This window comes from Mercenaria mercenaria, chromosome 14 (genome assembly GCF_021730395.1).
Source record: "Mercenaria mercenaria strain notata chromosome 14, MADL_Memer_1, whole genome shotgun sequence".
NCBI lineage: Eukaryota > Metazoa > Mollusca > Bivalvia > Venerida > Veneridae > Mercenaria > Mercenaria mercenaria.
The window spans coordinates 1,117,200-1,129,180 of NC_069374.1; the positions used below are offsets into that span (position 1 = coordinate 1,117,200).

Sequence of the window (11,981 nt, forward strand, 5' to 3'; positions counted from 1 at the left end):
GCTGAAAGTACAAAAAGCAATTTAGAGACATCCGCAGATGTATTCAAACGGCGATGAACATGGGACCTTCAATGATACACGTGTTGAGGCGTGTAATTCCATGAAGAGCGGCGTTTGGTCCCCAGATAATGTAAAGGATTTGCCCCAAAACGAGAAAACAATGGACAGAACTAAACAAACTGGAATTAAGCAAGGGGATCTGAGGTTAGGGAGACTGCGTATTACAGGAACTGTCAAAAGACAAAATTAAAAAGCAGGCACCATATTAAAGGGGTGATTAAACAATACCAAAAGCTATGAAAGCGGGAGTATTGGAACCACCCAGGCCGAAATGGTCATGTTGAGAAACTAAACAGTACCAATAACACGACATAAAAGTCATGCTGAACGATCTGAGAAGATCGAAATATAACAGCCCTGATTGAATGTACGGGGAGACTTTTTACGGCCGCCACACGGCACAAACAACGCTGCTGTGATAATAAAATAGAGAAAAGTAGAAACTTCACAGGACGCTCAACACGGCAAAAACGAAAATGTTGCAGGCTCGGTTTGATTGAGCCTGTTCATGGACGGTAGAAAACTCAATCGACGCGACGTCAGTTGCAATTCACTGGCTAAAATCCAATTCATGAACGTACTCCAAAAAGTTTGTTTAATTTCTTAAAACCATACAACCGTCTTGTGATTCGATCATCTGTGCAATGTAGAAGTCTCGATTGCTTTTCATTTCTGTATAAATAGAAGTGGCACAATTTCATTTGCTTAGATGCCACCCATTGATCCCAATCGGTTGCCAGACTTAAAAACAGGAAATTCTTCAAACAACGGCATAGGTAAATGTAAATTTTATTCACCGTCGCTTTGTGAAACAATGAACATAAGCTCTATAGAGCTTTCGAACGACCCTATTTTAAGAACAGTTAAAATCGATCGAGTCAAGTCTATTTTATATCATGTTGCTTCGTTGTGTTCTATACTTACAAAAGATCTTTTCACATATTTTGATACTTACACAACAGCTATAATAATGTGCCCATTGCACGGCTGTGAAAAGACTCCCCGTAATTGGACTCATTGTCGTAGTTATATTTTCTGGCATTTTGGTGTGATGGTGTCCGTCCAATTTTATAAGGAAAGAATTTCGCTGAAGCCGGTGTTGGAGGCTAAAGAGATGATGCACATTTCATTACCACTAGTGAACAGACTAAGTCAGATTATGTTTTTATATTGCTTAGTTTCGTTCCGAGCTCCCAAACGATCTTTCTGCACATTTTATTGTTCATGTTTGTGTTTATATATAGTATAATGCTAATATTCACCACTTTTGAGTTCACGTCTCCGATCGTAAATATCATCGAAGATAAAACTTTCTCGAATTGGACCAAATGTGCAATGTGTCTAAGCATAAGAAACTATTAACGGCTAAAATATTCAGCATAAAAGCTTAAAGGTCCCGATGTGATCAGACTGAAGTTGTTTGCTTACACTGGAGAGAACGTGGGAGTGTCTATAAGGATGTTCATGTCAAATGTGGCGAAATCTGAGTTGCACTTTCACAGCAAATGAAGTGGAACCCGTGAGGCACGTCAACAGCTAATGAGGTTAAATCACAGTGAATGAAATGGAATCAGTGTAGCATGTCAGGAGCCAATCTGCCAATCTGTTGAAATCTGTGTAGCGTCTTTCCAAATGTAGAGAAAACTAAGTAGCACTTTCAAAGAAGACAATATTTAATCTAAACGTTCACAAACGGTGATAACGGACACAGCAAAGCGAAAGTGCTGTAGACTTTGCTCCCGGCTTTAGAGAGTTGGAAACAGTTTTTTTTTATATTTAGAGTTAACACATTTATCTTTGATTATAAGTTAATGTAATATGGTAGTTAGTTAATATAACCAGTATCCTTTCCTGTACTATCATGTTCTCTGCAACTTAGCGTAGATAACTGACAACTTCAAAACATAATAAGGGGCGGATAATAGATTACCCCAGATTCACCGTCATCTGGCAAATTGTTATGGTGAACATCTCCCTCGCCAATAAACTTACGGTCCCTTAAGTCTTGTGTAATACTTACTGAGTTACCTAGGGACGCCAAGTATGCTTTCCTGTACTATCATGTTCTCTGCAACTTAGCGTAGATAACTGACAACTTCAAAACATAATAAGGGGCGGATAATAGATTACCCCAGATTCACCGTCATCTGGCAAATTGTTATGGTGAACATCTCCCTCGCCAATAAACTTACGGTCCCTTAAGTCTTGTGTAATACTTACTGAGTTACCTAGGGACGCCAAGGTCTTGAAACGAGTTTGCCTGTGAAGGACAACTGTTTACTCTGTATATCTATATATAAACCATTCATGTGTTAGAACCGTTCTAACTTGTCACGAGTTCTAGTCGTGAAGTGGTCAGGAAATATACAAGTGACTTAAGCATGAAAGATTATTGGCTGAGTATAAGCTTAGGCATAAACATGTTAAATATTTAGATTAACGGTGACCTTGAGAGTGAAAACGTTTCTTGAAACGTGGCAGGTGATATCTACTGTTTTACTGGTAGTCCAAATTACCTTTACCCACAAAACGATTTCTGATCAACTACTCGGCAACTCATTTTTGACACAAAGTGTGTACAAAGTATGCTACACACCAAGTTTGGTCATAAAAATTGTTTAAAGATTGTTTTCAACTATTAGTTCTCTAATCCCTTAAGAGGGTCTAAGAGGCGAAGATGTTTAAGTACACCTGTTGATGCAGGATAATTGACGTAGGCCGACGAATGCAGATCATCCACCTATATTGATATACCACCCATGAACAAAGTTCAGGTGAAGTAATAAAATATAAAAAATTTTGAATTAAAGAAATCTTTAAGATGTAAAAAAAACTTACTGGCTGTGGACATAGCTATTTAAACAATGCAAGGTACTAGAATTCTTTATTTACTAAAGTCACACGAGTCTCTATTCGTTGACTAGCAATTGATAGAAAAAATAAAGCCCAAAGCTTGTTCTTTCTTTCATAAAATAGTTATCTTCGAAATGAAAATATGAAGACATGCAACCAATACTTTTAATGACGGCACTCAGTTACTCATCTGAGTACTATTAGTCGAACAAGAGATGTTCAAAGAACATGCATGCCCTCCGTCGTGGTAAGTTAGTAATGAGGATGACGAAGAAACAACAAGTAAATAACAAGAAATCATTAGGGACATAAGGGTCATCTACACTTTGAGCCTAATCATCCAATAAAGTTTGAAGGGTTTGGGTCAAGTGGTTGTCACGTTATTTAGCAGAAAACATTTTTAAGGTTCAAGCCCTTGTATCCTTGACCTTTGACTTACTAGACCCCCAAACAATATGTGCCATCTACTTCGTAAGCCTACTCATGCTACCAAGTTTGAAGAGTCTGAGTCATGTGGTTCTCAATTAATTGAGAATCCCACTTTAAAAGTTCAGGCCCCTGTGATCTTAACCTTTGATCTACTGACTCTAAAAACGATCAAGTCATCTATTTTATCAGCCCAATAATGCTATCAAGTTTGAACGTTTGGTCAAGTTACCATGCAGAAATAGTTCAATATTCATTCGCTGTGACCTTGACCATTGACCTATTTCTCCTAAGACCAATGGGGGTCATCTACTTCATAAGCTCAATCAAGTTATCAAGTTTGAATATTCTTGGTCAAGTTGTTCTAAAGTCATCGTGCAGAAATAATTTTCAATAATCAGGTCCCTTTACCTTGACCTATTTACCCATTGAACAATAGGACTCATCTATTCATAAGCACAGTCATGCTATCAAGTTTGATGAAGTTGGGTCAAGTGGCTTTTAAGTTAGTAGTTTACCCCGTCTCTATAGCACAATTTTTTTCTCTCTTTATCTATATAAACCGCCATTTTGGATTGGGAGGAGTAAATTTTTGAAATAGCTAGGGCGTGAATGGTATGTTTACGTATCTAGCAGACGATGAGCTAACAATAGGGAACTGCACCCTGAGGTGAGTCATCAAGAAACAATAGGAGGTAGACGTGATCGAACACGTTCAGGGAGAATCCCTTTAGTAATAGGCCAGATTCTATTTCAAGGATCTAAGCCCAGTTTCGCTTTATATTACTACTATATATTCAATTATGAAACGATATTTTATTTCTTTTGTTTTTTAAACAAAGGGCCACTCCTAAATATTATATTCAACGGTGTTTTATATAAACTCGATTTAACTTACATATTTCAATTATTTTTAAACATTTTAAAAATGAAACCATATCTCTTTTCACTGAATAGTAGAGGATTTATTGTTATACACATTTCTATAGAACCATTATAAAGATTCACCGAGTTATTGTAAAATGATTCCATCCCTTTGCGCTTACACCACTACAGTTTCTAAAGGCTTTACTTTTTAATTATGATAGAAATTTATGAATTAGATTTTCTATCCGTTTATTGTCTTTTATTAATATTTAGGTGTATTCATTTAAAACGGAGTCTGCGTGTTTGAACACGATCAGTTATGACTCAGTACTATCAGTCAGCAGCAGCAGCATTAACAGCAGCAGCAGCATCATCATCATCAGCAGCAGCAGCAGCAGGAATATAGTTTCTATAAGCAGCAGCAGCAGCAGCAGGAATATAGGTTCTATAAGCAGCAGCAGCAGCAGCAGCAACGGCAGGAATATAGGTTCTATAAGCAGCAGCAGCAGCAGGAATATAGGTTCAAAAGCAGCAGCATCAGCAGCAGGAATATAGGTACTATTAGCAGCAGCAGCAGCGGCAGGAATATAGGTTCTATAAGCAGCAGCAGCTCCCACCTCAGAAACATTACAAGAGGAGCCTAAGAACATGGTGGGAGCTGCTGCTGCTGCTGCTTATAGAACCTATATTCCTGCTGCTGCTGCTAGTGCTGAGTCATAACTGATCGTGTTCAAACACGCAGACTCCGTTTTAAATTAAAACACCTTAATATTAATAAAAGACAATAAACGGATAGAAAATCTAATTCATAAATGTCTATCATAATTAAAAAATAAAGCCTTTAGAAACTGTAGTGGTGTAAGCGCAAAGGGATGGTATCATTTTACAATCACTCGGTGAATCTTTATAATGGTTCTATAGAAATGTGTATAACAATAGATCCTCTACTATTCAGCGAAAAGAGATATGGTTTCATTTTGAATGTTTAAAAATAATTGAAATATGTAAGTTAAATCGAGTTTATATAAAACACCGTTGAATATAATATTTAGGAGTGGCCCTTTGTTTAAAAAACAAAAGAAATAAAATATCGTTTCATAATTGAATATATAGTAGTAATATAAAGCGAAACTGAGCTTAGATCCTTGAAATAGAATCTGGCCTATTACTAAAGGGATTCTCCCTGAACGTGTTGGATCACGTCTACCCCCTATTGTTCTTGATGACTCACCTCAGGGTGCAGCTCCCTATTGTTAGGTTATCGTCTGCTAGATACGTAAACATACCGTTCACGCCCTAGTGATTTCAAACATTGACTCCTCCCAATCCAAAATGGCGGTTTATATAGACAGAGAAAAAATTGTGCTATAGAGACGGGGTAAACTACTTAAGTTATTAAGAAGAAACCTATTTCAAGGTTCAGGCTCCTGTGACCTTGACCTTTGACTTACTGATTCTAAAAACATAAGAGGTCATCTACTTTATAAGACCAAGTATGCTATTAAGTCTCAATGCTCTGGATTAAATGATGCGCAAGTCATTAAGTGGAAACCGTTCGCTGTACCGGCAGACGGACTGACCAATGCAACAAACATGTGCCAAGCAATATGTCCTCGCTTCTTTCGGATAGGGTTTCACTAGGAAATAAAGTATTATTATTTACTATATAGACCAATCATGCCACCAAGTTCAAAGGTTCTTGGTCAAGTGGATCTCAAGTTATTAGGCCGAACCAACAGACGGACCTCCCAGCTGACTGACACGACCGACAGGTGCAAAGCAATATATCCCACCTCCTTCAAAGGGAGTCATTAAAAATTTAAATGATTATTAGTTTTAAGAGATTTTTTTAAACAATCATTATACCTTTTTATTATCTAAATTATACTAAAGTTTCCCGAGACTATGGCCATGGCCGTAAGGTGCACTATGCTCCTTATCATGATTAGTTTTACTTGAATCCCTTGAATCGTTTAATTTATTTTATTTATTTTGTTGGGTTTATTGTCGCACCGACACAATTTTTAGGTCACATGGCGACTTTCTAGCTTTTATGGTGGAGGAAGACCCCAGGTGTCCCTCCGTGCACAAGTTCATCACGAGCGGGCACCTGGGTAGAACCACCGACCTTCCGTAAGCCAGCTGGATGGCTTCCTCACGTGAAGAATTCTACGCCCCAAATGAGGTTTCGAACCCACATCGATGAGGAGCAAATGGTTTGAAGTCAACGACTCCAACCACTCGGCCACGGAGGCCCCTTGAATCGTTTTAGGAAACGGAATAAACTTACAGACGGACCGTGCAATTACTTAATGTTTCCGTTCCGTGGTATCTATAAAGGCCCCAGCTTGAATAAACTTGGTAGGGTACCGCTAGGAATTGCAAAAGTATTTGTACATGCTTAGATATAATGATATTTGAAGTTTTTATCATGTTACCCAGTATTAAATCCTGTTCCCTGTTACGGTTCCATAGTGATAAGATTTCGATTTAAAGAAATTAGATTTTGTTAGAATGAAGTCAGATTTGGTTATAACTACTGAAGATTTCGTTATACAGAATTTATAAATGTAGAATATATCACGTAGGGGCCTCCGCAGTAAAACAGCAGTTGTTTTTCTTCTGATGGCATTTTACTATACACATTTTTTATTATCAAAACATAAAATTTCACATAATACAGTTGATGAATAATAAATATAGACAGCAGTTGATACTTTTTTCAATAAACCATAAATATATACTGTTAAAATTACGATAATAATTATGCATAAGTTTACGTTTTTGCTAACATTGTCGAATATGTAATACACTTTTACAAATATAGATGGCATTCCTCTCTCAACTCTACTTTGGATGATTCAGTGTTTACAGCATCGAAAACTTCTTCAGTCACTCTAGGCATTTGCCGCTTCCACCATTGGATGGTTGCAAGTGTTACAAAGTATTCTTGCCTTGAACTACGTTATTGTCACTAACATCAACGAAACTACTGATTCCAACGTCCGCTGTATTTTACATTCCATCCTTTATATTTGAGATGCCCTCCTTTCTGTAAGGTTCAAACTCATGCAGACTTATAGGTGCTTGAATAGAAGACTGCATATCCGGAACAGTTCTGTATTAGGTAAAAGGAATTATAAACGGCTATTGAGTTTATTATAGAACACGGGATAACAGGTTACATAAGTCGTATTGCGTAATCCCTGTCTATATTTGCAGGTCTGGATGTCATTAATTCGCGACTATTGGATATAAGCACGTACTGTGTGCAGGTTTAATATAGATTTAATAGTGTACACTCAATGCGTGTGTACATTCAATGCGTGTGTACATTCAATGTGAGGGCATTAATGCCAAGCATTTTATAAAAGAACTAAATATATAAAATGACTTGACAGGATTATTACATCCATATGTTTAAATAAAAAATAATATTTAAAGCAACAGTTAAACTTTGATAAATATATATAACTTTATGACTGTTTTTTTTTTAAATAGTCTCACGTAAAATTCTAGTCTTACCTGCATTTCTTTATCGCTTTGCAAAGTAACATGGATGTTACTAATAGAAAAATACCAAAACCCAGAACAGACCCAATTATGATTCCAATCAACGTCGCTGACGTTAATTCATTCCTGTCGTCATCACATTTACCTGAAAGAAACTGCTGAATTAGTATATGAATCCGATCACCGATCACTTAGCCTTTAAAAATATGGACATATCCGATGGTTCACGACTGTGATGATATACCTCTTATTCACTTATACTGTCTGATGTATTAGCGCCGCTCAAAACAAATTTATATCTGTATTATTTCATGTGCATTATCCATCAGGGTTAGAAAAGTATAAACGTAACTTCTGAAATACCTTTGTACCATCTAAATGGCTGCATATCTGGGTTACAAACACTACACTTGTCACCGCCTTGCTCAGTTGATCCTTGTTTAATACAAGTGTTATCAATGAAGCAGTGTCCAGCCTTGAAAATGTACAGAACAAAAGCATTATTATTGGGTTAATCCTTGTACAATGTTTGTGTGTAATTCCTAATTGTTTATAATGAGGTAAACGTGGTATACCCAATGATCAAAATTCCTGAAAGTATGTTTACAAACACAATGACGTCATGTCGTTCACTTGTACTTTACAGGATGTTGCTAACGCAAGACGTACGTTAACACACGACATGTAAATAACCCTGATTTTAATTCCCATTTTCAATGATATTATTTTTAATATATTGGTTTTCTAAGAACGGAATTCAAATAAATTTAATCAAATACACGATTGTATTCACTTTCTACTTAAGTAAAGTTGGAAAGTATTTACTTAAAGCATATGCCAAAGTATCAATACCAACAAGTAAATAAAAACCGAAATATTAATAAATATTAGGTACAAAAATGGTTATTTAATATTCACAACACATCGCATCTATGCTTTTTCCGGGTATGTAATCATTGGTTATTGCCAATATTTTATATTATATGTAAAACCAAAATGCGAATACTCTTTAGGACATTATAAATACCGCCCGATAGAAACTGCTCAGGACTTATAGAAAAGGATTTTACATTAAAATCATTTATAACTCGTTTTGCCTTGAAGTTTATATTTAAGCTCACCTTTATTTCCACATTTGTATTCTCATTTCTCAAAACATGTTGAATACACGTCGTGTCATAGACATAAACAGGAATCGTTACACCATAGTTCACTCCGTCATTGCTGACAGATAGATCGTACATAACAACGAAAGGGTCTGCGATATTCTCTGAGAGTTCTGTTACTTCTCCAGTCACACAACAAATACCTGTGAAGATGTCTTCATATTCGCCAGCTTGTTGGACATGTCCTACTTGTGAGCGTGTACCATTGAAGAAGACCTCAATGTAAATGTAGCATCAGATTAATTACACTGTTCGATAAAAACTGCCAAATTAAATAGCATTGGTGATAACAACAAACATTCCCTGTTATTATAAATTTGTAAAAATGATGTTGTTGAATAAACGTTATTATATCCATGTGCTTACCCAATAAAAAGTATGCGCGCGAAAAGAAATTTATACCTAAGTATTAAGTAAATTATACAAACGTTTCTTGTGTGTGTGTGTGTGTGTGTGTGTGTGTCTTTTAATTGTTACAAAGGAACGTGAATGTCATTCACACACCATATAGATACTGAAATTGCACATAAAACCGTCAAATATGTTATTCGTCCTGATAACGAAGCATTCACAGTCACTGCCAGTAGCAATATCACATATGCCGCCTCCTTCTACATCGTTAACAATAGGCGGAATTCTTAAATCTATGCCACAGTCAGGTCCACGGTAAGGATCATTGCATACACAGTTTCCTAAAAGTAATTTTTAAGTGTTAAAAAATACTAAAGATAGTATTAAAAACGGAAGAAAGTAAACATTTATCCCTCAGATGGGAAATGAAATAAAATAAGTAATCCGTTGTAAACATAGGTTGCAATTAAGCAACATAACACACCCGGTTTTATTGAGTCTGTTCAGGACAACTTACCCCTCGCGCCTACCAGCATCGGTTGAAGTTAATTCTAAAGTCAAAAACGGTTCTTTTATCATTAAAGATGGTCTATCCGACTTAAGCAAAACTTTCACGTTTCCTATATTCTTTTAGAGATTTATTTATGGAACAAATCCTTACCAGAAAGTAATGTTTTTCATTCTTATTTACTTTTTTTTTGGAACTATCTCACTTGAATATGAAAATATTTTAACAGCTGAGTATTTCTTCTAATTTCAATAGACATTCTACATGTTCATTTAATAGATTTCGGACTGTTAAAGCAATATGAAGCACATACAGAACAAAAATAAATGTCTGACAGGAAAAGCCTAACTGTGTGTAACTTCAAAATTTATTGATATCCAATAATTGCAAAGTGATTAAGTAATAGGTTACAAACTTGCCTAACAAACTGATAAATTAACTGAACATATGAATGTCAATGCAATATTTTGAGAATATGATAAAATTGTTTTCAGATCAGTATCACTCCTGAGGAAAAGTATGTTTATCAATTTTATACTTATTAATGCTTAAAATCACTACACGCATAAAAAATATCAAAATAAAAAAGCAATACGCCCAGTTTATTAAGCGCTCCGTTAACACAAATAAGTGTAAACGATCAGACTATATTTTTTAAATAAATCCATTACATGCACAAAATAGACTTGAATTCCTCTGTCATACTGTCTTGCGTGTTTGTTAGAAGAACAATTACGTACAGTGGACGACAGGAAATGCCAATTTTATCATTTTATATGCAACAGAGATAGTAATATTTTATTGTTTAAGACAAATGGGCAGTTGCACATTTTATAACTTCACGAGCACAGACTCAGTCATCAAACCGTGCCTACTATTATCATTGTCTTGGTAACGTTCAGAGCTTCGAAAGAAACTAGATTTTATTAAATTGCATTTTACGTTAAAACTTTATTTCTATTTTTGTGACACCAAACATCAGCCAAAACGCCTCTGATTTCTTATTACATTATCTATTTGACGTCCTCTGCCACCACCACCAATGTTTGTGCGAGCCATCAAGTTAATTAAAGGCAAAAAGATTACCTTTGTCTGAACAAGCCCCATTGCCACTGCAGTTATTCAAACAAGTCTGTGTTAGAAAATTGTTCACGATTTCGGTATTGTTGGAACATAACGGGTTCATCAAGCCAGTTGTAATATTACTATGCTTGAACATTTTGCTTCAACCATACCGTTCATTCCTTCCTGAAAGTTTTACGGATATTAAATACAGCATGGTCAATAAAGACTTGTGTTTGCATAATTACTTTAAAAATTTCGAGATCACAAAATGAAAATTTTTACTATTAATCAAGGTTTAACTTTAAAAAAATACAACTTAACATTGTCATGCCTTATCAATCGTACAGGACTCATATACACATTGTGCCAACACCGATAATCTTCCCGCAAGCCTGTTAGCATTTCCATAACAGCAGGTGATCAAGAATGGAAGCTTTACAAAATGACCACTTATCTGCTACCATTCTTCTTTTGCGCTTTCGCTAATTAATCATTATTAATTATTAGAGAATGTAATCGCTTTAATTTTATTATTCTGTCAAAGAATGTTGCCAAGGTGGCCAAACTTAAAAGTTATAATTCAAGTGTAAATCTTCACATTAATGTTACCATACAGTATCCATTGTAAGTATTCCGCAAGTACATTATGACATTGTTCCCTTTATACGTATCAGCCTTGTTACCGACCGTTCAGAACTTAGAGCTAAATTGATCGTCACAATTCGTGATGCCCGGTCATGTCCTTGTCCGTGTTTTTAATCTTGTACAAAGAATCATTGGAGATAAAAAAAGCAAAGAAATCCAAACAGGAATTCTACGTACCAAGGCATTCTTAACTGTAATGATTTGACATGGTACTCAAGTTCAATAACTGGTTTTGTATTTTAAAGGTGTGCTTTTTGACTTTGCAGTTGTGCTTGTAACACAGCTTCATTATCCCGCGTTTGGAAAGGTAGATAGAAAGGTTTGCAAATGTTTACGTAATTTATAATAAAATAGCCGTGCTGAGAAGTTTGATTGCTTTGCTGAAGAGTTTATTTGTAATTAGATTACTTTGTTAAATCTTACATGACACACAATTTAGCAATCCGAATTAACTGTAAATTATTTAAAAATAGTGCTCTGTTGATCATAAACACAGGAAAACTTTAACTGAAAGTGTTCATTTTCTC

At 35.6% G+C, this 11,981-nt stretch overlaps 1 protein-coding gene across 1 annotated transcript; it reads right to left on the minus strand.

The window, feature by feature from the left end:
* Nucleotides 1-6,832: 6,832 nt before the first annotated feature.
* On the minus strand, nucleotides 6,833-10,963 carry LOC128548612 (uncharacterized). The gene is made up of 6 exons (XM_053523972.1): nucleotides 10,831-10,963; nucleotides 9,390-9,577; nucleotides 8,841-9,101; nucleotides 8,083-8,194; nucleotides 7,732-7,864; nucleotides 6,833-7,324 (listed from the first exon to the last, which is right to left on the minus strand). Exons 1-6 carry the CDS (start codon nucleotides 10,961-10,963, stop codon nucleotides 7,222-7,224), a joined length of 930 nt encoding a protein of 309 aa, XP_053379947.1. The 3' UTR covers nucleotides 6,833-7,221.
* Between the last annotated feature and the right edge of the window lie 1,018 nt (nucleotides 10,964-11,981).

What these genes read in the sequence shown, in the direction of transcription:
- LOC128548612 (XM_053523972.1), bottom strand. Translation starts at nt 10,963, where the DNA reads ATGTTCAAGCATAGTAATATTACAACTGGCTTGATGAACCCGTTATGT. An exon ending in GCAATTTCAGTATCTATATG is followed by an intron (nt 9,102 to 9,389) that starts GTGTGTGAATGA and finishes ATTTACATTGAG; the next exon opens with GTCTTCTTCAATGGTACACG. An exon ending in AAAGCGATAAAGAAATGCAG is followed by an intron (nt 7,325 to 7,731) that starts GTAAGACTAGAA and finishes TACCTAATACAG; the next exon opens with AACTGTTCCGGATATGCAGT.